The 26,320-nt window shown below is 35.0% G+C and overlaps 1 protein-coding gene across 1 annotated transcript; it reads right to left on the bottom strand.

Moving 5' to 3' along the window:
• Positions 1 to 231: 231 nt before the first annotated feature.
• On the bottom strand, positions 232 to 25,175 carry AADACL2 (arylacetamide deacetylase like 2). The gene is given in 5 exon segments (XM_047754971.1): positions 232 to 847; positions 13,520 to 13,691; positions 15,824 to 15,893; positions 21,672 to 21,894; positions 25,038 to 25,175. Coding segments are annotated over 5 exon segments (1,203 nt in total). The 3' UTR covers positions 232 to 247.
• Between the last annotated feature and the right edge of the window lie 1,145 nt (positions 25,176 to 26,320).

Here is a 26,320-nt window from a genome sequence, read left to right as displayed (position 1 = left end):
TATAGTTTAGTAAGCATTTGTCCCTATTAGAATCAACATACTTAAACTGTAAGTAAAGAGAAAATAGAGGATTATGTACATTTTACATATGCAGGTTCTATGAATCAGAAAAATTAATAACTATTTCAAGGAATACAGTGAATGTTATAAATGATTCAAATCTAGATTTAGATAATATAAATGATATTGTTTGCATTATAACTACAAAATATTATAAATTATAACCCATTACATATTTTATGTATATTTATAAATTCTTATCCAGCCAATTAACATACATATCTCTTATTCTGAGACCTAGATTTAAATACAATGGTGATGTCATAAATGATAAGGCTGCGTGGAATCCATCCTCAACATGGTCATGAGCAACTTGAACTCCAACATTTTGACGTCTTTAAACATATATAAGCCTGTCATCTCTCAGGATATCATATTCACAGGTAAGAATATAGGTTAATGGCAAATTCTGTAATTGGGTGTCATCAGCCAACAATGGTGATGCTCTGATATCCATAAGTGCTGGCAATGAATAACTAGATCTTCCAAGAATTGGTTCAGTATAAACATGGTCTTTTCTATACTTCTTGGGTAAGAGAGTACTCCAGTTAACATACTTGAACAGATGTCTTGATTCCAGAGGCATGTGTTGGTTTCTTATTGCCTGGGGAAATTCTTCATCCTTTGTTAAATATAAACTCACAAGTTTTAGGGCTATCTCCCTTGTCAGAATTATACCATGCTCATTTTCTTGGTAAGATGGCAAATAAGAATCAATTAACTGTAAGTGAGAATAAAGTAGAGCTTGTATCTTGATTTTATGTTTTATTTCAAGATCACTCTGCACCTGGAAAAAAAAAATGATGATGTCCTGTAAGGCAAAGACTTTCAAAACACCAGGAGGAGGAAATTTAATTTTAATAATTTACACATTCTTGAAATAAACAAATCTATATAAATTGATGGTTACTATAATTAGTTTCACAATATTTATGTCTTTCAGTGGCATGAAAAAAATGTCAAGCTTATTTCAACAGTAGTTTCCAAAATTTTGGTTGTATGTATGAGAAAGAGAAAGAAAGATACAAACTTTCAATTATAAAATAAATAAGTATGGGATATAGTGACAGCATGGTGGCAATACCTAGTAATACAATATTGCATATTGTAAAAGTTGCTAAATCTTAAAATTCTCATCACAAGAAAAAATACTTTATGTGTTGATGGACGTTAAGTAGATTTATTATGGTATGTATGTATATAATTATTATGTTGTACATTTTTAACTAAAACAATCTTATTTGTTAATTATATCTCAATTTAAAAAAACTCTAAAGCATATAGCAGGAGGTGAGGCATTATTGGTCTGTACTAAGAGCAATTGGGGAGACCAGGAGCAGTAGATATCATATCGTGAGCTCCATGACCATGGTAACAGCACAAACTATTGGTAGATTCGCTTTAGCAAATTGGTGCATTATCATTAATCGAGTTGGTGTGTAAAATGAGTTCTGTTCAGTGGAAAAGTGGGGGGAAGAATGAGAGAGGCAAGAAAGAGGGGAGGAAGAGCGGGAGATACATATATCTAGTGATGTTTTGTCAAAAATCACCAATGGAAATAACCTAAATATGATATTCTTAGGGTAAATTGACAGTATATACAGGTTTGTGGAAATTCTGGAAGTAATCAAAATGTATAGGAGAAATAAACATAACTATTAAAATAATCTTATTTTAATTCCAAAATTTAAAATAATATTGAAAATAAATATTAGTTAAAATATTCTAAAATATTTTAAAAGCTTAAAGTAATATTATTTGGCTATTAAACAAAAGTTCCCAACATCATGCCATACATTTTTTAAATTTCTCAAAAATTTTATTATAGTTGATTCACAATGTTCTGTCAATTGCTGCTGCATAGCAAAGCAACCCGGTAATACATGATATACACTTTCTTTTTCTCATGTTACCTTTTACCATGTTCTATCACAAGCGATTAGATATAGTTCCCCGTGCTATAGAGTAGAACCTCATTGCTTATCCATTCTAAATGTAATAGTTTGCATCTACTAAGCCCAACTCCCTTCCATACCACTCCCTCCCCATTGTCAACTACAAGTCTGTTCTCTATGTCCATGAGTCTGTTTCTGTTCTGTAGATAGGTTAATCTGTACCATATTCTAGATTCCATGTGTAAGTGATATTGTATGGTATTTTTCTTTCTCTTTCTGATTTACTTCACTTAGTATGAGAATTTGTAGTTCCATCAATGTTGCTACAATGGCATTTTTTCATTCTTTTTTATGGCTGAGTAGTGTTCCATTGTACGTATGTACCCCATCTTCTTAATCCATTCATCTGTCAATGGACACTTAGGTTGTTTCCATGTCTTGGCTCTTGTGAATAGTGCTATAATGAACACAGGGGTGCATGTATCTTTTTGAATGGAAGTTTTGTCCAGATATATGCTAAGGAGTGGAATTGCTTGATCATATGGTATTCTATATCTAGTTTTCTCAGGTACCTCCATGCTTTTTTCCATAGTGGTTGTACCAATTTACATTCCCATCAACAGTGGAGGGCTCCCTTTTCTCAATACCCTCTCCAGCATTTGTTATTTATGGACTTATTAATGATAGCCACTCTGACTGTGGTGAGTAATTACAAATTATTCATTGTAATTTTGATTTGCTTTTCTCTAATAATTAGTGATGTTGAGCATTTTTTTCATGTGCCTGTTGGCCATCTTTATGTCTTCTTTGGAGAAATGTTTATGTCTGTTGAGGTTTTCTGCCCATTTTTCAGTTGGGTTTTTTTTTTTTTTCCTGTTGAGTTATACAAGTTCCTTATATATATTGGAGATTAAGCCCTATACCATAATTTTTAAGAAACATTATCCAAATGCAAAAGTGTATAGACAAAAATAAATAAATAAGCCAAATTTATAGATAACAGAAAAGGAAACGGGCATCCTACCACCTACCTAGTGGCACTCCCAAGATGCTAGAAGCTTGACAAATTTGGAATGAAAATAAGCCAAGAGGAAGTCTCCTGACACAAACTCCCCTAGATCCCAAACCTCTCCCAGGGGCCATCAGGTAGATGATTTACTAAGCAAAGGTCCACCATCAACATCTTACCTTCAATATCCTAAACTTAGGAAAAGAAACAGACAGTAGTCAGAGACACAGGGATTGGGCAGAATAGAATCCACAACACCCTTATCTGGCCCTAAGCTTCCTTTCTGGAATGTCACATGAAATAAATTGCTTTCCCACAAATGTGTCACTATTTGCCACCTATATGTCCCTACGATGTCACTTTTTGCATTGCAATTTGAGTACTTTTTCCTTACCTCTCCTGTCCTTTAAAGCTCATTTCAAAGTCAACCTCCTTCAAGACATTGGAAGAGTACCTGCTGGTTAGATCCTCTACATTTGGCAGTTTTACTGTAGTCTCAACAACTATGTTATATCTTGTGTGAATCTTTTTGGATATTTTATATACATTTTTTATGTTTATAACCACATATATGTGATTATGCATGTAAACACCTGATCCAAGTTAACTTCTCTTTCTTTAAACTCCTTTTCAAGTCCAAATACCTTTACCACTTTGAAGCCAGTGATCACTTTCCCCTTATAAAAATGTCCATAATGATCCTTCTGTTGGATTTTGAATTCCACAAACATTGGTTTAGTATATGTTATTGTATCTGTTACTGGGTCTAAGATAGTAAAGTCGTTAATACAGTTTGAAAAAAATAATAGAAAATGAATGAATAAATATCGATGTTCAGTCTACAGTTTATTTTAAAAGAGGACATTATCCTTGGGCTCAGAGATCATAGGACGTAAGAAATAGTAACAGGCATGTAACAAATAGGCCCCAACAATAACATGAATTATTGTACTCTAGCTGTAGCTTAGTTCGTTCCTTCTAGACCCACATGGACTCAAGAATAACCAGATAATCAGAGTGCAAAGGTACCAATAAACATTAACACTTAACCAAAAATATTAATAGTGAAAAAGCCCTGAATGGACTGTGTTATGAATTTGACATGAATATCACATGAATAGATGTATTCCTCATTTTGTGGGCAGCTCATATGTACCTGAGTGCAAAAATATATGTAATACATTCATTTCAAGGTATTATTACTTTTGGGCTGTGGGATGGAAATCCTGTGAAATCAGATTGTTATGATCATTATACAACTACAGATGTGATAAATTCATTTGAATAATAAAAAATAAAGTAAAAAAAAGAGAAACAAACAAAAAAGATATTATTACTTCAAAAAAACAAGAATGAAAGTAAAAAGTGAAGAAAGTTGAGAGAACATATCCAACTCATAGTAATATCCTTGAAGGTTAGATACCAGCACCAGTAACTGTATTTAAAATGTCTGTTTTGATTTTTATTACTTTTTCAATAAAATAAGGACTTTCAGATAACTCAGTAATTAAGTGATTATGGAAGATGTAAGCCCATTCTTACTCTTGATCTTTTTCAATAGTCTTTTTCAACATTATTTCAGTGGGAGCACAGTGGATGTGATGCATTTAAACGTTTATATTTAAACACCATTAATCCTAAATGTATGATATTTAAAGTAAAATTCTCCTATGTAAATTATTCACACTGTCCCTCTTTTATTAAATTACCCAACTGGACTCTCTAATGAATTGTTCAAATTATAGGTCACACCACTGATATTATTGTCATTGTGAGAGTAGTTTATTACAGTTCTTGCACTAAATCCCTAATCAGCCACTGCTCCTCAACCCACTGGTTCACAAGGGTCCCTTTCATTAGCTGCCTGGTTTGATGGGTGTTGTCCAAATCCCTACACATCCACAGGAATTTATCTACTGTCTGTCATTCACAGAAAGATGGACATAGGAGAAATATTAATTTGTGTGATGTCTTTTTGTTCACCTAACTTTTCAACCCTGAGCACTAGCTTCACAACAACTGTGTGCTTCCCTGCCAACTAATTTTCCTCTCCATCGACCACTCCTACCCAATCACACCCAATTTCACCAAAATACAGAGAGTCAGTGTCTGGATGAACTATGGACCACCATAAAGGAATTTCAATATTAGAGGGTTTTTGGCCTCATTCTTGGACACTTGTTCCAACCATACTGGAAGCCAGAGAGCTCCTACACTGGGCCTGCCATACTCTACATTTTGATGTTCCTCAAAAATTCATATATTGACAATCTATTGACCAAGGCGATAGAATTAGGAGATGGGGCATTTGAGAAGTGATTAGGTCATGAGGTGGAATCTTCATGAATGCGATGAATACCCTAGTAAAAGAGGCCTCAAAGAGCTAGCTCCCCACTTCTGCCATGTGAGGATACAATGAAAAGCCTGTGAGCTGGAAGAGGTTCCCCATCCAATCGTGCTGGCATTCTGATATTGAACTTCCAACCTCCAGAACTCTGAGAAATAAATTTCTGTTGTTTATTGGAAAATTAGTCAGTGGTATTGTGTTAAAGCACCTCGAACAGACTAAAATAAGGCCGTTTAAAGAGCCCATGATGAATGTACTCTCCTCCTTATGGAGTCATCCTGTCTTTTCCTGCTCTTTATTCTTCTCTCAAAAATCTCACCTCCCATTTATGTTTTAAAAGTAGGACAGTAAAAGGGAGCATATGACTTAAAAGTGCTGGATTCATGGTGACACCATGTCCAGGTGCAATGCTCAGTCAACTGGGAAAGGGAAGCCTAAAATCAGTGTTGTTCAATGGTTCAGATTTTAATATCTGGTTTTGCCATCTGGATTTACAACATATTGGTTCTATGACCTTGGACATGTTATAGTAAACCTTAGAAACCCTCAGTTTCCTGACATCCATAGTACAGTTCTGAGCATACAGAAAGCCCTCAGTAAATATCAACTATACTTTTTATTGTCATTGAAACAAATGTGCAAAGAACCCAATAACTTATCTTTGGAATGCTTCAGGAAATATTTGTTGATCTTCTGCTGGCAAACCATAGGAAAAATTGGCTCAACTCCATTTTGTTTGAAGATGCAGAGGTAATGTCTGAACTGGACAAGCATCTTAATAACTCCTGTATAAACTGTGGTTTAGACCATGGGAAGCTTCTGAAAAACACACACTCCCCCAACCCTGTGTAAGTATCATTATATGATGGAGGAACATTGTCATACATTGTTTCTTTTCACCATTTTGATCACTTGCTTAATCTGGTCTGTTACCTAATTCTCTCCTATTTTCATTTCCCTTATTTCTCTAGAATAGACATTTTTTACCAGCCCCATCTCCACTTTTAAACATAAGCCTAGCTTTCAGAATTTACTTTGGATCAGAACCCATCTACTCTTTGAGAAATCATGATTGCTAATGTTCAAAGAGCGTTTACCACAAGCAAGACATTCTGGTTAGTGTGTTATAATGAATTTCCTCTTGTATATAGCACAAAACACCAAACCCACTTCCTTGACTCTTCTTTATTCATCACTCTTCAAATGCAGTTTTGAAGTTCCCTATGCCTATTGGTTCCACGTCTTTTTATTTCATAATCCATCCATTTTCTCCATTCCCACTGCCACTATTCTAATTTACTATTCTCTAGTCGTTCCTCAAAGTATTGTAATTCTTTCCCTAAACTCACCTCTATCAAATTCCAATCCAACACTAACAATTGTTTGTTTGTTTTTTAAATACAAGTGTGATTGAAACTTTTCAATGACTTCACAGTGCACTTGGATTCAAGGAAACAAAATCATAAGGCCCTTTCATGATTTGCCCCACCAACCTTTCTAACCTCATCACTCACTAAACTTTCCTTCTTACCTCTGATGTAACATTATGGACTTCTTTTTTTTTGACCAAGAGCCAAGGTAAAAAAACAAACAGTGACCACATAAACAAGGAAACAAAATTAATCCACCCATGTTCTTCTCAGGCAAAGGGCAAAACCAACCTGATTCCAAAAAGGAACAAGTAGTTGCTTGTTGCAGCAGTGCCTTTATGTAATCTCTAATTTTTTTCTACAAAGATACAATGAAGATAATCTGAGGGATTGTGTTCTATTAAACAATGGTACAGGTTAAAGAAAGTAGCTAATCTGGTAAAACAGGTTGAAGAGAGGAGGAGTTCAAACCATGGGATAGTCTGAAGGGTGGAGGTAGAAGACAGGAGGTACTACACTCAGGTTATGGTACTGTTCCCAGGGTTTGGTAAATTTAAAGATTTTTTTTTAAAGTATTATCCCAGGAGTTCCCGTCATGGCACAGCGGAAATGAATCCGACTAGGAACTGTGAGGTTGAGGGTTTGATCCCTGGACTTGCTCAGTGGGTTAAGGATCCGGTGTTGCCATGAGGTGTGGTGTAGGTCGCAGACGTGGCTCGGATCTGGCATTGCTGTGGCTGTGGTGTAGGCCGCAGCTGTAGCTCCAATTAGACCCCTAGCCTGGGAACCTCCATATGCCAAGGGTGAGGCCCTAAAAAAAAAAAAGTATTATCCCAGATTCTGAAACATTGAGTCCAGTTGGGATATGTACATGCAACAAATAATATAATCACTATACCTGTAACCATATAAACTGTTTCAGGTAAAATAGAGGCAGTACAGAGGAGGTTTGCCTGGAAGAGTTTCTGGAGTTTATAGAACATCTAGGTGAAGAAATACATTTGGATATATGGGTTTTGAGCTCATGATAGTGGTCCCCGTAGGAGGCATAGATTTCAGAGCCTTCTGCAAATGAATCAGAGCAGAAGCCAGGAGACTTGGCAGAGAATGGGACAAAGGACAGAATGACCAAAGGTTGAGCCCTAGAAATACAAAATTTAAAGAGAAGTTTGTCTCACATAAAACCGAATGGAAGAGAAGTAAGAGGAGAACACAGAGAGTGATGTTATAGACCTCATCAGAAGTGTTTCTAAGACAAAAGCTAACAAGGGTTTTAAATGGTGAAAAAAAGTTGTATTAAAAAGAATGACAAAAAAAATTTAGGGAAAAAAATATGATTGACAAATTAGGCACAGCAAGTTAAAAGGAATGACCAGGACAGAACACAAAGTAACAGACAAGAAGGATATATATATGAGAGGGTTGCTTAGTTCAAGAGCTAACAAATGGTGCTGGACTATACAGTGGCTTCTGTGATTCCTCTTGATTTGGTTAGCACAGATAATAGAAGCTTCCAGTACAATAGTGATACAAGATTCAAAGTAATACAGGACAGGTGTTTCTGCTTTCAATGAATTTCAGGTGGTTTGTGTAACATGGAGCTGTTGTGATTACTTAGAGATAAACAAACAAAAATGATAGAAATATGGTGCTAGGTGTCAATTTTTTGTGTCATCATTAATTATATTTTCCAATTAATATATATTATTAAGACTGTCTTGATAAATGGCCAAAAAGTACATGAAAAGATGCTCAGTATCACTAATTATTAGAGAAATGCAAATCAAAACTAAAATGAGGTACAATCTCATATCAGTCAGAATGGCCATCATCAAAAAGCCTACAGACAATAAATGTTGGAGAGTGTGGAGAAAAGGAAACCCTCCAACACTGTTGGTGGCAATGTAAGCTAGTGAAACCACTATGGAGAACAGTATGGAAGTTCCTTAAAAAACTCAATATAGAACTACCATATGATCCAGCAATCCCACTCCTGGGCATATGCCCAGAGAAAAACCATAATCTAAAAAGATACATACACCCCAGTGTTCATTGCAGCACTATTTATGATAGCATGACATGGAAGCAACCTAAATATCCATTGACAAAGGAACGGATAAAGAAGATGTGGAGATATATGTGTGTGTGTGTGTGTATATATATGTGTATATATATATATATTTATATATATATAACTAAGACACGAAAAAGAACAAAATAATGCCATTTGCAGCAACATGGATGGATCTAAAGATTATCATAGTAAGTGAAGTAAGTCAGGCAAAGAAAAGCAAATATTATATGATATCACTTATATGTGGAATCTAATAAAAATGATTCAGAGGAACTTATTTCTAAAGCAGAAAGAAACAGATTTAAAAAATCAAACTTATGAGTACCAAAGGGGGAACCATGGGAGGGGAAGGGATAAATTAGGAGGATGGGATTAATGTATACACAATATTGCACATAAAATAGATAACTAGGATTTCCCATTGTGGCTCAGTGGGTTAAGGACCCAGTATAGTCTCTGTGAGGATGCAGATTCGATCCCTGGCTTCCTTCAGTGGGTTAAGGATCCAGCGTTGCTGTAAGCAGTGGTGTAGTTCACAGATGGGGCTTGGATCTACTGTTGCTGTGGCTGTGGCATAGGCCTACAGCTGCATCTCTGATTTGAACCCTAGCCCAAGAACTTCCACATGCTGCAGTAAAAAGAAAAAAAAAATAGATAACAAGGAGGTACTGTACAGTATGGGGAAATCTCTCAATATTCTGTAATAACCTATATGGGAAAAATGAATGGATATATGAATATTTATAACTGATTCACTTTGCTATACTCCTGAAACTAATACATTGTGAGTCAACTATACTCCAATAACTTTTTTAAAAAAGACTATCTTGTAAAATTTTTTATTTATTTATTTTTTTAGGGCCGCACCTATGGTGAATGGAAGTTCCCAGGCTAGGGGTCGAATAGGAGCTGCAGCTGCCAGTCTACGCCACAGCCACAACAACAGGGGATCCTTAACCCACTGAGCGAGGCCAGGGATTGAACCTGCCTCCTCACAGATACTAGTCGGATACATTACCAATGAGCCACAAAGGGAACTCCTAAAAACTTTTTAAATGATGTTTAAGTGTCAAACATGTAAGATCATATGTGGCCTTAGAAATATTGTTATAAATCAGATGGCAAGGCCATATCTTGACAAATGATCCAAATTAGTATGAATGGTATATTTAGAAAAGTCACAACTATAAACTTTAATATAAACACCTTATGGAGTTCCTGTTGTGGCTCAGCTGAAACAAATCTGACTAGCACCCATGAGGATGCAGGTTCAATCCCTGGCCTCATTCAGTGGGTTAAGGATCTGGTGTTGCAGTGAGCTGTGGTGTAGGTTGCGGACATGGCTCAGATCCCACATTGCTGTGGCTGTGGCATAGGCCAGCATCTGTATCTCTGATTCCACCCCTAGCCTGGGAACCTCCATATGCCGCAGGTGCAGCACTAAAAAGATAAAATAATAATAATAATGTAAACACCTTATATCACATCTTCCTTTTTAAATGACCTATATTGAAGTACTTAATTAGTTTTTTAAAAATTGAAGAGGGCTAACTTAATAATTACTTCAAATAAAAATGATTCATATTATGTACTAAAATTAGAAAGATATTTGTGACCCTAAATAAATAAAACAGTGCATAGATTATTTAAAATAAAAATGGATGAAATGGCCATGAAATTAGATGTATATGCTATGAATACATTTTAAAATATTTGTTCCTCTTAATTAAAGATTAAGTGACTATGTTCAGAAAAGTGACAGGCAAGCAACATTAGTGGGTTTAGGATACATTAAGTGACATTGCCAAAAAAATCTCAAAGTTGTCTTGACATTCATTCCCTTTTAACAATGGGGGTATAAATGAAAAATGGAAAAAGTCCAAAAAGGAAAGTTACATTAGAATCTATTTGCCCCCCTAATCTTTTTATATTGTGAATTTTTTTTTTCTTTTTAGGGCTGCGCTTGAGGCATATGGAAGTTCCGGGCTAGGGGTTGAATTGGAGCTGCAGCTGCCAGCCTACTCCACAGCCACAGAAATGCTGGATCTGAGCTGCATCTGTGACCTACACCATACCTCACAGCAATACCAGATCCATAACACACTAAGCAAGGCCAGGGATCCAATCCACATCCTCATGGATACTAGTCAGGTTCTTAACCCTCTGAGCCACAATGGTAACTCCTATATTGTGATATTTATATGAAATAATGTCATCCTTTTTATCCATATAGGAAAAGCTAATCTAATATACCGTCTTGAAGTCTTCTCAAGTACACAACAATATTGATCTCTCAGTGATGTACTCTTACTGAAACTGAGTTTTTCAAGCCATAAATCTGTAACATACCATTAAACACAGGATCATAAGACTTCGAAAAATAAAAAAGGTTGATAATAATTACAAAGTAAAAGTTCATTCTGATGACCCAGATCAAGAATAAGTTTAGTACAAGTAATACAATTTTGTGTAAAATATAGCTCATGTAGAAAGCTTAGCAGACCATGAAGAACAAATAACTTAAAATATGGTTATAAAAATAAATAGGAAAGTATTTTATGCTATTTAAGCATTCTGAGTTCTTATGCACTATTTTCAGTAGCAATCTCTTTAAACAGATCTGTACATTAAAGAGATACTGTGTTCTTGTATAATTAATAGAAAGACTAGAATAATGACAAATTTATACTGCTCTACAAATTTTACTAAGAATTGCATCTGTTTTTGGTGCCTTTGTTAACATTTAGGATTGCCCAGTGGGAAAGCTATAAGGCAAGTCTTCACATCTTCAAAAATCTCTATGGCTACATCTAATTATCATTGCTAAAGCTTTCTCCACTTACCAAGCCAAGCCAATATAATGTGCGAGCAGAAATTATAGGTGTGGCAAGGTGTTGCTTGATCATTGTCAGGTAATTGTTGGGCAATTTTCAAAATCTCTGCAGCCACAAAACCAGTTTTAGATAAAGTTCAAGATCAGATTGCTATATGACTTGGCATAGCAATTGGTAATATAATCTCAAAGAGGAGATAGTCTCCAACTTTCATTCTCTATCACACTTCCCATTCCACCTGAGCAAGAGCCTTCTAATAAGTGATATATTATTTCAAATACACTCCAAATTAGTTCAGGTTGGAAGATAGCTCAGGTAATTGTTTGTAAACTGTCTTTTGAGCAATGAAATTCTTTTTTTTCCCCATAAGAAAATTCGTATAGGACTCTAAACATGAAGGGGATTAAGGTGGAGTGTCTTGGGTTGAAAGAAGGCCCAGGGTACACAGCCAAAGGTGAAGCTTTGCCACACTGCCATTCTGGCTCCACAATAGGGCTTTGTATGTGTCTGTGATGTTACAGATTGGTATATACATAGATATTTATAGATAGATAGATAGATAGATAGATAGATAGATAGATAGATAGATAGATGTGTTTGTGTGTGTAGGTATATTTGCCTGTCTATGTATATTTGCCTGTCTATGTATATATAAAATATAAATATACATGCATATTTATAATATTCCTCCAAGTGCTCCAAGCCTGAGTATTTTATTTCAAACTTAAGAGGAAAAAATTTTTCTTTTAGAGAAGTTGGATTGCTTCCCAAGTGATTTGATGAGGCCAATATAAGCCTATGTCAAAACCTGACAAAGAATTTTTAATAAATAAAACTAAATCCCTCAAAACCACAAAATCTTTAATTTTAGCAAATGAAAAACAACAGTATATTAAAATTTCAACTCATCATAATCAAATGAGGCTCATGCCTGGAAGGCAAGCATACTAAAATCTGAAAGTTAATTGACATAATTTACCACATTAAAAAAATATAGGAGAAAGACTTTCATGATTATCTCAATATATACATTAAAAACATTTAGCAATTCAGTACCCATTTATGCAAAAACTATCAGTGAATTAGGAACAGAAGAAACTTCCAGTTTGACAAAAGCCAACTGTGAAAAGTTTTTAGATGTTTGTTGTGAAATATTATTTGTTGAACTATTTCTTCCTACGAGCCAGAGCAAGATAATTATATTCACTGTTGTCCTGGAAGCCCTAGCCAATGCACTAATAGTGAAAGGAAAGAATGAAAACTGTCTATAGTTAAGAAGATATGATTGTATAGAAAATCCTAGAGAATGTTAAAAAACCTAGAATTTATAAGTGAAACTTTCAAGGATATGGTTGGAAAGGCCAATATAAAAAGCAAATATATTTCTATATACCATCAATAAACATTTAGAAAATATTATTTTAGATGAAATTTTTTCCAAAATAACTCAGGAATAAATTTGAGAAAAGATGTGCTAAACTTCTACACTGAAAATAGTAAAATATTACCGAGGAAATTGAAGAGGACCATAAGCATTAATTGGAAGTCTCAATATTACTCAGCTGTCAATCCTTCCCAAATTTATAGATTTAATGTAATGCCAATCACAAATCCTATTAGCCTTTCTTTTTTAGAAATTGATGAAACATCCTAATATTTTGATAGAAAATATAGAGAGTACTAGAAAAAATTTTGAAAAAATATCACAAAGCTGAAGTCAGCAATAATATTAGCATTAAGTATAGACAGAAAAGAGAAGTCAGAAATAGTTACATTATGGTCAATTGATTTTAGACTTAAGCATCATCATAACCCAATGAGAAAGGATGGGCTTTTCAATGTATGGTGCTCAAAGAACTGGGTATCTGGGGGGAAAAAAAAAAGTGAACTTGGACCTCCACCTCCCAATATGAAGACAAATATAACGTACCTGTTGAGTCACTGCTGCTGCTATGGTTCCTCCAGAATTATCTCCTGAAATACAGATTCAGGCAGGATCCACTCCATATTTTTCAAGAATTTTATCCTGAAGAAAAAACTTGATTGCAGTGATACTATCTTCAAACTGAGCAGGAAAGTGGTACTGAGGAGCTAGTCTATAGCTTTAAAAAAGAAAAACGTATTTAAGCAATTTTTGGAAGTACTGTTTATGACTTTATCTATCCATGTAGCTTTAAGATACCAAATAGATGTAACTTAATACCACTCTCTATTCTATTGTTTAATCTACGAAAGATTAAATCTAAGTTTTCTATTAGTTCTTTTATGAAAAACTTAAAAGTTGATAATACAGTTTTCAATCTTGTATCTAAGGTCCATGGATGGCATTGGATGTGAGGAGTAAGGAGAGTGTTATAAACACCCTGGGAATGTAAGCATAAATTTTAATCCAAGTATATTTTAGATCAGAGATACTCTATAGCTTATATCCTATTCTCAATATAAATAACAATCCAACTGCTAAAAAAAAAAAAAAAAAAGCCCTTTGGATTTTTGAAGGCAGCAGATGAGCACATACTGCAAGCAAATGCCCTATTTTTTTTTCAAGGTCATTAGATAAAAACTCTACATACTGGTAATACACATATCTCATCATGGGTAATGCCCAGGAGTTGATTCTAGATAAAATTTTTGAAATAAATAATATTTAAATATGCTAGGAAGCCTTCTTGTTTCTGGAAAATTCATTTGTAAGGTAAACTATCACACCATTCTTTCAATGGATACAAATGGATTCCCCCTCCCATTTTTTTTTAACCAACAAAAACAGGAGAATACGTCTATTAGCCTGTTCTCATAGCTAACTTTTATTTTTGTTCTCCAGAATGTTAAAATTTGTAAATATCTGTGGTAAACATTAAATTTTGATGAGATGATCCTTAAATTTGTATTATAAATCGTATTTTGAAAATCCTAAACAAAGTATAATTTAAACATAGGTATGGCCCAAAAAGATGTTTGTATCTATTACTTTAAATCCAGTACACTTAGACTTTTTAGAGCAAAGAACAACACAAATCATAAGGATTTTCTAGATTATATAAAACAGACACAAAAATATCACTATATTAAAACATGTATAATTGATAAGATTTTGGTTACTTCAAAAACTATGGAAGGTAAAAAAAAAGAGTTCCTAATATTATAAATTAGAAATATCCCTGAAAATAGGAAGTTCTTCTTTGTGCTGTAAGTAACCATAATGACAGTAATGACAATCATTGTTTAGATGATCCATTTTTTACTTTACTTTTCTCTCTAAAGTTCCATAGCTTCCAACTAAAGAAACATTACTACCACACCAACAACAAATTACAACTATGTCACTATGTCCTCTAAGAACTATGAGATTAGAAGTTTCCAATGTATGTTTTTGTTACTATGGACTAAAGAAGAAAGGGAATAAAAAAATTCCTCCTGAGAATGTTGGCTTCAGAAATCCAGACTATACCAACACGGTAAGAAAATGCTGACCTGGAGTTCCCGATGTGGCACAGCAGAAACAAATCCGACCAGTAACCATGACATTGCGGGTTTGATCCCTGGTCTCCCTCAGTGGGCTAAGGATCTGGCATGCCATGAGCTGTGTTGTAGGTCGCAGATGCAGCTTGGATACTGCGTTGCTGCAGCTGTAGCTCCAATTTGACCCTTAATTAGCCTGAGAACCTCCATATGTCACTGGTGCAGCCCTAAAAAGCAAAAAAGAAAAGAAAAAAAGAAAATGCTGACCTATCCTAAGACATTATGTTATGCTCTAGTAAAATACAAATGAAAGATCATTTTTCCTGAGAATGACTTAAAATTCTTAGATGATCCTATCCTTTACCTCCTCTGCTACTTTCAAACAAGAATTATTCTAAAGTAAAACATTTTATTATTAGCCCCAGTACAGCCTAACACCCCCAATGTTAATGAACTTATTTCTTTCCTCCTATGTTACTTCTGTGTTACTTAGGGCATAATTAGGGCCTTATGGAGCCTGAGTTTGATGTGTTTATGGCGACAGTCTTTTTAAGAATGCTAACCCTGGTGTCACTCAGAAATTCTCACAATCATAGGAGAATAACAAGGTATAGGACCCCTTGAGGAATGGTCTATGTTGTAAAGATGACAAATAAAATACATCAATCTTTTAAAAAACTATATTTGAGGAGTAGCTGACTTGATTTGGAAATCAATTCTCTACTTGGTGAAAGCAGAAATCATAGTAGCCAAAGAAAAATCATTCTCCTACTCTACTCCCACAACAAGAGCATCAAGTTTGTTTGCCATCCATCTGTTCAGGAAGTCAAAAGACTTCTGCTCTGAAATGAAGAAATTAGTGTCAAAGTACTTCCTGTAATTAAAAAGCAACAGATATGCTTATTGCTATGGACTTGGAAAGAAATGTGACTTGCATAGGAACCTTTATCTCATACCCCAGTTTCTCTGAAGATGTATGTATATCAGCATGACACACTCTGCAGGAGAGTATCTTCAGTCACTCTCTCCAGGGGTAAAAAATGACTTTGCCAATTGGTGTTCTGAGGAAGAGAAGCCAGGTTCAGGCTTTCTCCTGTTGACTGCTACGCAATGATCTTCCCTAGAACATTTTGTGGCCTGTTGCATTCTATTCTGCTCTGCTCCTCCAGGAAGCAAGTTTCTTGGGCACTGCAGATAGGTTAATCTAAGTCAAGTGACATAATAACACCTAAATACACATTCTCCAAAGTCTTCTTTAGAAGTAATGGTTATGTTTTGACTTACCTTTACTTGGATTTTCTGTGAAGTCTTTCAACTGATGCAGAATTCAGGGGAGAAAGAAATAGATGTACTAACTCTAAAACCACAACACTGAATAATATGGTTCCTCAAAACTTTCATATTGTTTGAAAATGCCACATTTTGAAATGGCCCAATAACCTGGGCATTTAAGACAGTCTAATGCAAAGCACTAGGTTTTGAGAGAGCCTCTAGCAAGGGAGTGTGAGGCCTTAGAAGTATATATTCATTTTGGCATGCTTGATACAGGAACATGCTAGATTCATATTGGCTCTCCCTCAGTTTGGACACACACACACACACACACACACACTCCTTCCCTATGTACCCACAAATCCTTTATCTTGCCCTGGCTACAACACTTTGGCAAATCTGTGACATTTTGCTATTACTTTATTTACCACAAGGTCCTAGATATTCAGAGAATGCTAGAATCATGATCAGATTCCAAACTTTTCTAAGGTGTTTCCCACGTATCAGCAAAACTTCAAAGTAAAGCTGATTAAATACTGAGTGTGTAACAACCTTGAAAATATAAAAGCAAATCATCTGATGTTAAGTAAAAATATAGTATTTTCATTAAAGATTAGGTTAACAGTTTGTAAGAAAAGGCAATGCATAAATGAACACCAAAATGTACAAGATATAAAGAGACTTCTGACCCTCACATTTAAAGCACCTCAATGACATATTTCAAACTTATTTTCATTTTTATCTCCCAATAATTTTTTACTTGTAACCAAAGTCAGTTTAAGTTTTTGTTTCCCATTCATTATCTTGAATTGTTCTAAATCAAACAGTATTTTCTGATATAACTTGTCAGCTCATGTTCTTCTGTCATTTATGCTCATTTATTGAATTTATATCACTTGAGGAGCCCAGGTACAAAAAAGAAAATAATAGGATAAGTTAAAAAAAAAGTATGTAAAAAGTTTACTAGAGAAATATTTTCTTATATTTATTAGTTCTGAAAGCAACTGTGGCAAGTTTTACAGAAGAAAAAAAAAGAAGCCTAGAAAAAATTGCAAATATTAGAGAATGGGAGTAGTATCTGTCTTGATTTGTCAAAAAATAAAAAGTTTCTAAGTCCTTTATAGTTTACTTATATAAGTTCTAGCATACCTACAAACAAATAATATGCAAGTGTAAAACAAAGACATAGAAAAAAGACACAACTGGGGAAGTTCCTGTTGTGGCTCAGTGGTAAGGAACCAGACAATGATCCATGAGGATGTGAATTCAATCCCTGAGTTCACTCAGTAGGTTAAGGATAGTGTGATGCCTTGAGCTGTGGTGTAGGCCACATACACAGCTGGGATTCCTCATTGCTGTGGCTGCGGTGTAGGCAGGCAGCTGTAGCTTTAGCCTGGGAACTTCCATATGCCATGGGTACAGCCCTAAAAAGCAAAAAAACAAAAATAAAAACAAAAAAACAAAAAACAAAAAGATTAGAAAAAAGACAATTGGAATTCAGTTGAGCAGAATGTTGGAATATTGTGTCCTGAAAATAATTCTCACAATTTTAGGAATTACTGGTCACAATCATTGACCTTGTCAAGGAAGAGGAAATCAATCTAATATTCAGGAATACTTCTAAGAATTTTTCAAATCCCCATCTGTGGGAATTTCTCTTATGGTTACTGAAGTTCCAAGTAATATGTTTATGAACACTTAGATATTTCATAAACCTTAAAAAACTTTAGTGTTGTGAAAGCACATTTTGGGGGGTATGCTAACCATCTTATGCCTGATATAAATTAAATTATAGATGAAATCTAGCTTACTGAGAACATTTGGGAAATGAAAATGACATAAGAGATAGTACTAGGAAAACATTTTGGATAATAATCCCTCTAGAGATCAACAACAGTAGTCCTTTTCAGTCATTCAGTGTATTTTTTTCCCAAAACACATTTGCTGAACATTCATTGTATGGAAAGTGCTTTGCTAGCTACCAAGAGGTGATGCCACTTACTGGGGAAATGCTAAAACAAACACACAAGGGAGTTATGAAACACAATAAGGTTTGTTGATATCAGGCATATATAAACTGCAAAGTGACACTGTTAATCTTTTAAAGCCACAGAAGACCACACACACACACACACACACACACACTGGTACTTTACTTGAATATAAAAGGATAAGTAAGAGTTTTCTTGGAGTGAGTGGGAAGGGCATTCTAGAAAAGCACAGTCAGGAAAAGATTTATAAGAATACATGGAATGTTTGGTGAACTATAGCAGCTCAATGTGGTAGGAACAATAGAGAAGAGAGTTACCAAGAAAAAGTTTTTAAAGAGTGTAAGAACCTGGAAATCTGAATGCTTTTCTAAAGATTTATTTCATTCATTGAAGAGAATCACTGAAGAATTTAGAGAAGCCTCCTTTTTAAAAAAATTTTTTTTGTCTTTTTGTCTTTTTAGGGCCCCACCAGCAGCATATGGAGGTTCCCAGGCTAGCAATCGAATTGGAGCTGTAGCTGCCAGCCTACACCACAGCCACAGCAACACGAGATCCGAGTAGCATCTGCGACCTACACCACAGCTCATGGCAATGCTGGATTCTTAACCCACTGAGCAAGGCCAGGGATCAAACCCTTGTGCTCATGAAGCTAGTTGGGTTCGTTAACCTCTGAGCTACAACAGGAAATCCAGGAAGCCTTCTTTTAATGCATGTCAGAATGATCCAGAGTGCTAAAGGTAGAAAATAAAGTTGAGCAGGAAATAGGTGGAGGCATCAGAAAGGAGTACTGTAAAGGACCAGGAAATGACATAAACTGTGTTAATGAAGTCAAGGTGTTCAGAAGTGTAATGAATGGGATATGGTAATTTAATGTGAGCACTAGGAACAGTGTATTATTGACCATAATTGTTATTTATTGAAAGTATTCAAGAGGATGAGTGATTTGGTTGGATGGTGGTTTTTTATTTGTTTGTTGTCTAAGGCTGTTTGGACATAAGAGGATGAATTGTGTGTGACCATATTGAGCTTGGGAGGTTTGTGGTTCATCCAACTGTAAATATCTAATTGATAGTTGTATATGTGGATCCAGAGCTCAGAAATAGTGTCAGAGAAGGAGATTCAGAACTGCATAGCAGTAGCATGTGGATATTTGGAGAAGATAAGGAATTGGAAAAGAGAGTGTGCAGAGTCTAAACCGGAAGGGAGGGGGAGGATTCTGGGGGACAAGAACATTGATGAATAAATATGGAAAATCTGTTATTGTGTTTGTTTTGTTTTTATATGAGAGATTAGGGTGGGGAGGAAGGGGTGGGGGAGAGAGAGACTGGGAATATAATGACTGGCAGAGGAAATCTAGGGGATATTTTGTCATAGAAAACAAAGGGAGGAGCAGTGAATGTCCAAGAGGAGAAATAGCAGTCTTTATCAAATGCAGTGGATTGTTGAGTTTGAGGAATTAATTAAAAGTGGAAAAACAAGGAAAGAGGCAAGGACTAGAGCCTATATGTATAGAAATTTATTCGACAAGTACAGTTAAAAGGGGCTAATCAGAGAGAGGAATTCATGGTCAAGCAGGGAAATTTTTTTCAAGTTAAGAATGACTGTAACAGGTTTAGGAGGAGTCATTTCAAAATTAAAAAAAATAAGACAATTGATGGCAATACTATGATGAAGCTAAATAATAGTGTGGGAGCCATATAATATCAAACAAAATAGAAAGACTAATTTTGTCAAAAGAGGAGATGTCTCTTCCTCTGAAAGTATTAGAAGGAAGGGAGTTAGAGATGGTATGGTTGGTAATCAATTTATAGAAGAGAGGGATAGAGCTAAAGATGAAAGTTTCAAAAATCTGAGAGCATATAATCCCTCATACCCTACTTCCTCTGAAAAAGCAATAAGTTTGATCTCTAGTTGGCTGGAAGGCACTAGGAGCCTGGAGATACACAGACTTAAAATAGTCATTGACAGGAAGAGAGAGAGCTGATGATCAGACACACTGCACAGGATTTCTGAGCCAGAATGGGCCACAGGTGGCAGTGACCACCAGAAAGAGGCTAGCACAGTGTGGTGTCCGTACCAGTAGCACAGCAGTAAGTGGAAACTAATTTATAATTGGAAGAGCAGATTATCAGGTCCCACCATAGACTTAATCTAAAATTCTGCAGGTGAAACCCAACAATATTTTAACAAGCCTTCTAGCTGTTTCTGAGGCGCTAAAATTTGAGAAGCACTGTCTTAATACTTTATACCTTACAGGCAGTAGAAAATGACTGTTCTTCCCTTCCCTGTCATAGTATATGCTTTAGAATTCTTTTTTTTTTTTTTAGATTCTTTCAAAATCATCGAGAAGGAAAACAAATTTTATGAGGATTCCTGAAGAATATACAGATAACCGGAGTTCCCGTTGTGGCGCAGTGGTTAACGAATCCGACTAGGAACCATGAGGTTGCGGGTTCAGTCCCTGCCCTTGCTCAGTAGGTTAACAATCCGGCGTTGCCGTGAGCTGTGGTGTAAGTTGCAGACGCGGCTCAGATCCCGCGGCTACAGCTCCGATTCGACCCCTAGGCTGGGAACCTCCATATGCCGCGGGAGCGGCCCAAAGAAATAGCAAAAAGACAAAAAAAAAAAAAAGAATATTCAGATAACCTGTTAACCTGGATATTATAAAATTCTTCCAAATCAGTCCCAAAGAGTCTTTACCAGCACCAGTCTGTGATAGCTTTCCAGAGTTTTAATAAAAGTTAAATCTCTACATGTTTTTGCTTTGAATATGCTGTATATGCCTTTTAGAATCACCACCAGGGATAAGTAGGCAAACTAGATTTCATGGGAAGAGCTTATTATAACATGGGTCTGTTTTGTGTTTTCTATTTAGAATTGAGACTAGCGACTGTTCTAAACTTTACCACTGTTAGCATTGTTATTATCAACACTTACAAACTTGATCTTGTAGCCACCACCATTGTATGCTTCTGATTTACATTTAAGACATCTGTGTTGCTTCAATGTTTTGGCTCCTGAAAATATTCTGATCCCAAAGATAAAAAGTTTTACTAGTTGAGTATCTCATACCCTACTTTCATTTGATAGAAGTTCACTTAACATAAAAGCTGAAAAGAAGAAAAAGCTTACCAAAATAAAAACAGAAACAGAAATCACAATCTCCATGATACATTTTTGCAAAACATATGTCTATGCCTATCTCTCTATTAGCTACCTAGTATTTCTCGCTATAGATATTATACATATAAGTATGCGTATATCATGTATGCATGTCCATATATTTATGTTAAATATTGAATACTTCCTAAATCAAAACACAGCCAGTTAGACTTTTTCCTTATATGATGAACTTACTGAAACTTCCAAAACAAAATGCAACACCATGAATGTAGATTACAGCTCTTCTTGGGGTTTCTGACTTTCTCTTTGGCAAGTACAAGTGTACTGGGATATCATTAAATGCTGTGTCAGTCACAGAGATGTATTCATCTGAAAGTGGTTGGGTATAATCCAGCCTGAATATCATGGACATAAACTCTTCATATCTCATAATACCTATATTTTCAAAACACAGAGCCTGTAAGAGCAAAACAAAATTAAACATTTTCATCTTTAAATAAACTTAAATGCATAAAAGAGAAAATTGAAAAAGAAAACATAAGCAAAATAAGCAGTTTGTAAAATTTATTTCCAAATAATACTCTGTAGATCTTATTGCATAAACTTGTTGCCTTTAAAAATCTCAACTTTATGTATTTTATATTAGTAATTGTGTCATTCAAAAGCTGTCAATTACTGGCAAGTTTTTTATGTCTGTTGTAATAATTTCTTAATTGTACTTTTTTTAATCAGAAAAATTTCCAGGTCTTAAACTATCTTTTTTTTAGGGGCATGCTGTCATATTTTAACTTTTTACAGCATATTTTATTTAAACCAAAATTTTATGATCACACTACTAAGGATTCAAATGTCTTGAGTTTCAATTCCAAATAGACTCCTGTACTTCATCCCTCACTCCCACTCCCACAATCCCACATTCAATCAAACTCTTTTGGGGAAGTTCCTGTTGCGGTGCACAGAGGAAATGAATCCTATTAGTATCCATGAAGACTCGTTTTGATCCCTGGCCTTGCTCAGTGGGTCAGGAATCCAGCGTTGCCATGAGCTGTGATGTAGGTCGTAGACCTGGCTCAGATCCCATGTTGCTGTGGCTGTGGCAGGCCTGTGGCTGCAGCTCCAATTCGACCCCTAGTCTGGAAACCTCCATATGCCACAGGTGTGGCCCTAAAAAGCAAAAAAAAAAAAAAAAAGGTCTTTTTGGTTTTATTGTTTTGGCCACACCTGCATGTGAAAGTTCCCGAATCAGGGGTTGAACTTATAACACAGCAGCAACCCAAACCACAGCCGTGACAAGGCTGAGATCCTTAACCCACTGTACCACCAGGGAACTCCTATTTTTGATATTTCTAACCAGCTTCTCTAGGACTTTTGTGACATGACACTGTACAGTTTACTCAAAAGAAAAACCTGAAATATCACATGGTCAGTAGTACATTAAACAGCTGTTATTACTATAATCATTCTAAAGGGTTTAAGATAATCCAGGGTCTTAGAGAACATTTTAATCCCTATACTTTAATAATGGGGAAGTATGCAAAAACTCCAAATTGCAGTCAGTAATGTCAAAGCCAAACCTGTGCCCATTTTTCTAGACTGGCCTCTTCTGACATCACTTACTGTCTGTAAGAGTAAACAGTTTACTCTCTGTACTCCAATTTCCTTATCTATACAATTGTAATAAAAATAATAAATCCCTCAGTGGTTTATGGTAGATAAGTTAGAACTTCTAATGCACATGGAAGAGTGCCTAACACCTAAGTATTCATTGAATCTTGTCCTACTTAATTATTTAATTATTCCTCACTAATGAGAATTCTTGAGTGTTTTCATGCTAATTGAATATAATCAAGTAGAATATCCCTGAAAGTAAGTTTTGGATAAATATGAATTCAGCTAATTTTTCATTTTGGTGAATTGGTTTGTAAAAAGTTAGATTTTTTACAAACTGCCTCGTTTCTCATTCCTCAGCTGTTTTCTGTTTTTGAACAGATACTTAAGCATTTTCTGAACAATAAAAAATATACCACTTTAGAGATTATTTTACTAGATTAAAGGTTAAGCATACATAATCTTTCATTCTCAGAGCAATCCTGCAATGTATGTACTATTATCATTCCAATTTCCTAGGTTAAAAAAAGTACATGAAGGGTTAGAAAGTTTTTAAGTGTTGGGCAAACTTTCTTTTACCAGATCTATCTTCCATTTTAACATACAAATGCATAGTAGTACATTTATTTTTCAAGGCCACTTAATCAAAAACCTGTAATTTTTATTTCCCATTTATATGTTAAAAATTAATCTTTCTTAATGGTATCACAACTTTGAGCACAAAATTTCAGTGCTGACAAGAATAAAATTGTTTTCCCTAGAAAAGCTAAAGATTGTTATTTTTTCTAAAATAATATTTAATTACATGTAGGCTCTTATTATCTTTTAAAAATAAAGGGTAATCCATTTATAATATTGAATATATAAAGTGCATAATTTTATTACAGCTGAACAATGTGAGGATAATTTTTAGGTAAAAAAGTAGAATTTTAGAGTTGAATAGTCTGCTAATGTAATTTTGATGATAATATCAATATCAGTCACTTTGACTTTTAAATACTCATAAAATAACCAGAAAATATAACAAGTGTGGAGCTGACACTTGTTTCCTCATATATTCCTCCCCTTTATGTTAAATAAAGGCTTAAAAGCGCTGGGGAAAGAGACAGTAATGGCAGAGGTATACCTCTGGAAGTGATCAAAGAGAAATATATAAGGATTCAGCAGACACATGTAGGAGTTCCTGAGGTTTCACAGAATTGTCATCTGTTGTCCAAAGCACCATAGGACACAACTTCTCCCTCTTATGATGTGGATTACTCTCTTTTCCCTGATCATCTGTTGTTGTTCTTATTTTCTCCTACTGCTTTTGAAATGAGGCAGTCCTATATTCAAACTCTGAAATTGTCACTTTTTTAGCTGCATGAACTTTTCTGAGCATCTTTTTCCTCCTCTATAAACTGGTAAAATAATCAGAGGATAATGGGATATGAGTGCATTAAATATTATAGAAAGCCTATACATTCTAAAAGTTCATAAATGTTAGTTTCAAACCACATCCATCCCTTTCCAAAGAGCTATTTTTGCTTGAATTGAGTCCTCCCTGAGTACTCCAGGTTAGAAAATTCCTGAAATCTGGCAATTTAGAATTAAAGATGGACAGTGAAAGTCATTGAAAAGGTAAGAGCCCTAAATCAATACCAAACAGGTACAAAAATGAATGACACTTATCTGTAACCTACAGGATAAATATGGAACTAGGATGTCCTGAAAACTCAAAGTCAAGTTATCAAAAAATTTCAAAGCATTTATTTATGATGCATGTCACAATACAGGTGTATTTACATTTAGACATAAAATCCTTGCAGGCAAAAATTCTCTTTTTCACAGATATAGCAACTTTTATTTACTTAATTTAATGTGGTTGATTTATGCTTACAAATAAACAAGCAGTGGTTATTTTAAAATGGTAATTAATGGAGCATTCATAAGCACTTGTTTTTTGTCAACAAGTCGCAATATCCAGGAGAAAAAAAAAATTGTTAATCTTACCACACATGTACAAGTTTTAGCAATTGCATCCAAGGCCATTACTTTCCAATATTCTTCAATGTTGCCTGGTACAGGTACATAAATATGAGAGGCAAAGAGAACACACAGTAGCCCAAAAAGGAGAGCTTTGAATCCCATCCTTTTTTCCAGTCTCTTCACAATGCTGAGATTTAATATTTTTCCATAAATGCTGAATAATAATATGTAGCAGAACAAGTGTAGACTTGGCATGTCTTTGGGTAATATGATCATCTTAACAAGAGGGTAATCCTCAATTCAAACATGACAGCATTAGCAGAAACTTGTTCTGCAAGTACACAGACTCTGAGACAGATTTCGTAATAATTCGTTAATTCTTGTCTTGTATTATTAGCATGTAGTTAAAAACTCTCATCATGATTCTTCACCTGATACCATCATCAGCCCCAAACATTTATTTTTAAGACCCAAATCAGAGTCTAAATGACATTTCTCAAATTCTGTGAATCCTGCTACCCAACGAATGTTTGGGCCTCGCTAAAATTCACATGTTAAACATCTAATGACCAAGGTGATGGCATTAGAAGGTGGAGGCCCTAGAAAGATGATTAGGTTCTGAGGCAGAGCCCTCATGAATGGAATAGTGCCTTTATCAAAGAGACCTGAGAGAGCACCTTCTACCCTTCTGCCACATGAGGACATAGCAGGAGCATGGCTATGAACTAGGAGGTAGTCCTTCACCAGACAGCAAATCTCCTGATGCTCTGATCTTGGACTTCCCTGACTCCATAATTGTGAGAAATAAATGTTTGTTGTTGAAGCTACTTGGTCTGTGGTATTTTGTTATAGCAGCTGGGATAGATTAAGACAACCCAAAACAACAATGATATTAATGCATTATCCAATTAGGCCTTACAAATAAAATGTAACTATTGTTTATATACATAATAAATACTGTATTTTATAATATTGTTTATATACAAAATAAATATATTTATACTCTGTATCTGTTCTTTTACCTGGGAATATTTTACTTCTGTCTGAAGAACATTCTTTAATATATTCTTACTCTTAGTATGCTGGTGAAAATTCTCTTCACTTTTATTTCAATAAAATTGTCTTTATTTCATCATCATTTTTGAAGAATATTGTGGAGAGTGTAGAATTCTGCATTGACAGGTTTTTTTCAGCACTTATATGTGGTTATCATTGTTTCTGTTTTGAGTTCATCTCTCATCTGATTATTGCTTCTTTGAAGGTTATCTAACTTTTTGTCTCTGTGTTTAGTTATTTCTGACTTCAGT

Source organism: Phacochoerus africanus, chromosome 1, assembly GCF_016906955.1.
Source record: "Phacochoerus africanus isolate WHEZ1 chromosome 1, ROS_Pafr_v1, whole genome shotgun sequence".
NCBI classification, from domain to species: Eukaryota; Metazoa; Chordata; class Mammalia; order Artiodactyla; family Suidae; genus Phacochoerus; species Phacochoerus africanus.
This window is presented reverse-complemented; position numbering and strand designations above follow the sequence as displayed.